The following is a 4,408-nucleotide window of genomic DNA, read 5'->3' as shown; positions in this document are numbered from 1 at the left end:
ATATTCGACTGGAAAAGGTTCTTGAAGCACGTGGTCAGAAAATTGTTGCTATTTTTTGCTACCATTCCCAAATAACTCAAATATGGACCATGCACCCAGAGGGTGTGTGGCTAGTGTGAAGAAGGTGCAGGGTGCAAATCAGAATTCGAATAATAGAAAACTGGTTATCTAAATCCTTGATACTTGAGCGTGCTACTTTCAATAATGGTCTGGGGACCAGCTGCATCGGTAGCACTCAGGAACGGATTAGAAATGCATAATCTTAGGAACCTTCCCAGATCTGCTGAATCAGAATCTGCATTTTTAACCGGAACCCCAAGATGACTCTCTGCACCTCTGAGTTTGAAATCAGTGATTTCAATCATGACTTGATTTAGATTCATTCCAATACCATTGTCTCTAGAGGGTCGTAACCCTAAAACAATGAGGGAAAAGAAAGCCTTTCCTACAGATGTTTTATTTTCCTCCCTGGTACACTGCTGCTGTGGGGTCCAGCAAGACCCGCCCCGCATCCCCTAGCCCACCATTGTCGCCTTCCCGGCAAGATCAAAGGCAGCGATGACCGTCACCCGCAATGCGGCAGCGGTAGCTGAGCGGGCCGCCACACCCCTCCCACAGCCAGCCGTGCTTTATTTACTCCATCGGGCGGATGCGCCACGCAAAAGGCCGCACGTGGGCACCGGCGGTGCGGCTTCTAGCCCCGAAGGCTCTTGGCAGGGGAAGAGAAAGGCCTCGGGCGACACAGAACCTTGCGATCGGGCCCTGGTCACCACCGGCTTGGGTCTTAGGCCCGAGGCCCTCACCTTCAGCACCAAGTCGGTCAGGTAGACGGCAGTCCAGCCGCCCACCACCACCACCACCAGCGACACTGGAATCATGGCGGCAGCGGAGAGAAGATGAGCCCCGGCTTCCTCCTCCCTCAGAGCTGCAGCCGCCGACCGCCGGGCGCCTTACAGCTCCAACATCCGCGCGGGAACCAAGTTACCTGCGGTTCCTTTAAGGCGGTGGAGACGTTTCCCTCCGGATTCTTCCGGTGCCGATACACCGTCGCACTTACGAGTACCGGAAAATGGCGTAGGGGATTATATTCTTGTGACACTAGGCGCCGCTGTCTTGGGAACCCCTTGTTTTCGACTACCAGTCTTGTGGAGATTTGTTAGGTTTTGCCCGTCTCTGCTGTGTGCTCTGCCTTCTCAGTGGTTCTGATCTGGGGTGTGCAGTTCCTTTTAATCTAGTAAGATCTGGGGGATCATCTGAAGTAATTATTATCGCTGCCTCCCCGACCTGGTCATAGGTATCCACATTTAAGTTAATTAGGTTTACTTATTCATTCTTATTACGGAACTGTAATTTACATATGGCGAAATCATACACACAGATCTCAATTGTCCATTTCGATGAGTTTTAATAAATGTGTATTTCCATATACCCTAATCAAAAATGTAGAACATTTCCATCTCAGGAATTTCCCTCTAGTGTTCCTCCTCAGTTGATTCCCCCAACCTCCCCCCGCCCCGTTCTGTTTTCTTTTCTTTTAACTTTATGTAAATAGAATCACACCATTTATGTCTGGCATATTTTGCTTGACATATTTTTTGAGATTTATTAATGTTGATTGTTGACTGATTTTCCCCAACCTCTTTGATTATAAAATTTGAGATTGATGCTACTGTTAAAAATTGGAGCTCTGAACATCTGCACATATTTTTATATTGACATATACTTGATTATATACTGAACTACAGCAGTGTTTCTCAACCTCAGCTGCACATTAGGATCACCAGGGGGCTTTAAAATTCTGGATGCTCATTTTGTAACCCAGACCAATTAAATCCAAAGCTCCGTGGGACCCAAGATCTGTGCTTTTTAAACTCAGGGGTCTTTCCACTGTGGAGCCAAGGTTGAGAACCACTGAACTAGACAATCTCTATTAGAGGGAAGGAAAACTAATATTTATTAAGTGTTTTTCTGCAATTTCTTCTATCACTGGGACCCAGGGCCGCACGCATGGTTGCAAGTACTCTACCCAGCCCCACTGCATATATTATATATAAATATTTATTTATTTATATTTTAGTTGTAGGTGGACACAACACGTTTATTTTATTTATTTATATGTGGTGCTGAGAATCGAACCCAGGGCCTCACATGTGCTAGGCGAGTGCTCTACCACTGAGCCACAACCCTAGCCCCCCCACTGCATTCTTTTATTGTTTATCTTTCAAAGTTAATTGTTTCACCTTTTCTGGAAAAGCATTGTTAAATGGTAGCTAGCAAAGAGAAGTGAAATGCATGGCAAAGTCAGGAGTGTTCTTTAAATTACTTTAGGGTCTTCTTAAACTACTTCCAAAGTAGATAAGAAATGGAGGGTTATACTTAATTTGTAGACAATAAACAGAAACAAATGAGCTAATGGGGAAACACAGCAAGAGAAAAGGATTAACGGAATTAACTTGACAGGTTCCGCTGAGGTTGATGTGAAGTTAGGAATTATAACTCTAAGTGTCTCCATCTGTCTGGGAAGGAAGATTCCTTTAGCAGGGCACTAAGGTAACTTCTGACCAGCTATTGACCCTAGCACCCATATTAACATGGGATTGACTTATAAATGAAGCCCCTCTAAATAGGATGGCCACCATGACAGTTCTGGAGAGGACCAACTAAGGTGGAAAACTCCACCACCCCATGTGAAGTAGGAGTTGAACATCTGGTTGGCAAGGGGTACAGTACAGAAGGTGGTCCCAGTTTTCCTGGTAAACATCAAACAGTAATAAATTTGTAGACAGCATTGTCTCCTTGCCGTTCTCTGCTCAGAGATGGCCCACTCAGAAATTTTCAGAGTGCTCCCTGTATGAGACTTACTTAGGTTTTACTTAGGTTTAACTTTCACTTATAATAAAGTTCTCTTGCATGACTTTTGGGGTTTGACTTTAAATTTTATTTCATCAGGGGCTGAGGTTGTGGCTCAGTGGGAGAGCGCTTCCTAGCACGTGTGAGGCACTGGGTTTGAGCCTCAGCACCAAATAAAATTTAAAAAAAGGTGTTGTGTCCACCTACAAATAAAAAGTAAACATTAAAAAAATTCTTTTGTCGGAATACAAGAATCAAGGTTTGAAGTTTCCAGCTCCTTGCTTTCCTGTGACAGCATCATCAGCAATAATAGTGTTAATACAAAAATATCAAGGTCTTAATACTATCTTTAGGACAAGTATCCCAAATATAAATGCATCCTCAACCCCCTTCAAAGTGAAAATGTAGTATAATATAGGAAAACTGTTTTACAGATAATGTTACTAACTTGCATCATTCTCCCATACTTTTCCTAATGTTTCAGTCACTTAGAAACATGTCTCTCTAGCTTCCATAATTTTTTTGACTCAGCTTTACATCTTGTTGTTTATATGTGTGTATATGTTGTTATAAATGGTTTCAATTTTCTTTTTTATTTTATTTATTTCAATTTGTTATATATGATAGCAGAATGCAATTCAATTCATATTACATAAATAGAGCACATTTTTCCATGTTTATTGGTGTACACAAAGTAGAGTTACACCATTTGTGTTTTATACGGTAATGATGTCCATCTCTTTTTTTTTTTAAAGAGAGAGAGAGAGGAGAGAGAGATAATTTTTTAATATTTATTTTTTCAGTTATCAGCGGACACAACATCTTTCGTCTGTATGTGGTGCTGAGGATCGAACCCGGGCCGCACACATGCCAGGCGAGCGCGCTACCTCTTGAGCCACATCCCCAGCCCATGTCCGTCTCATTCTACTGTCAATTTTCTTTGAACATAGCTGAGTATAAATTATAAAAGTTTATGTTTGTCCCCCCCCCCACTCCACATTTTCACATACAGGTATCCCAAAGGTCTTAGTGCTGTCTTAAACTTTGAGAACTTCTTAGGTAGAAATGATAACACTTAGAAAAAACATCACTTGAAACTCATTTAAATTTTCTTAATTTAAATTTCCTTGAAACTCATTTAAATCTCCATTACTTAATTTTTTTTCATAAACACAATACCTTTATTTTACTTATTGATTTACTTTATGTGGTGCTGAGGTTTGAACACAGCGCTTCATGTGTACAGGGCAACTATTCTACCACTGAGCCACAACCTCACCCCCACCCTTTTTTTTTGGTACCAGGTATTGAACTCAGGGGCCCTAGACCACTGAGCCACATCCCCAGCCCTTTTTTTTTTTTTTGAGACAGGGTCTCCCTGAGTTGCTTAGTGCCTGTTGTTGTGAGGCTGGTTTTGAACATGTGATCCTCGTGCCTCAGCCTCCTGAGCTGCTCCATTACTTAATTTTGTGAATTTCAAATAATTTTGAATTTTAATATCCCAACACGATGGCAAATATTGACTGAAACAAAAAATTTAAAATATATTTACTGTTCA

The 4,408-nt window shown here is 41.9% G+C and overlaps 1 protein-coding gene across 1 annotated transcript in view; it reads right to left on the bottom strand.

The window, feature by feature from the left end:
• Window positions 1-1,014, bottom strand: part of Mbtps2 (membrane bound transcription factor peptidase, site 2) — a 36,911-nt gene extending 35,897 nt beyond the window's left edge. The window contains exon 1 of the mRNA XM_015488077.2: window positions 804-1,014. Within this exon, the coding sequence (XP_015343563.1) occupies window positions 804-878 (75 nt within the window). The 5' untranslated portion in view covers window positions 879-1,014. The remainder of the gene's footprint in view (window positions 1-803) is intronic.
• Window positions 1,015-4,408: the final 3,394 nt, after the last annotated feature.

This window comes from Marmota marmota, unplaced genomic scaffold (assembly GCF_001458135.2).
Source record: "Marmota marmota marmota unplaced genomic scaffold, marMar, whole genome shotgun sequence".
NCBI lineage: Eukaryota > Metazoa > Chordata > Mammalia > Rodentia > Sciuridae > Marmota > Marmota marmota.
This window is presented reverse-complemented; position numbering and strand designations above follow the sequence as displayed.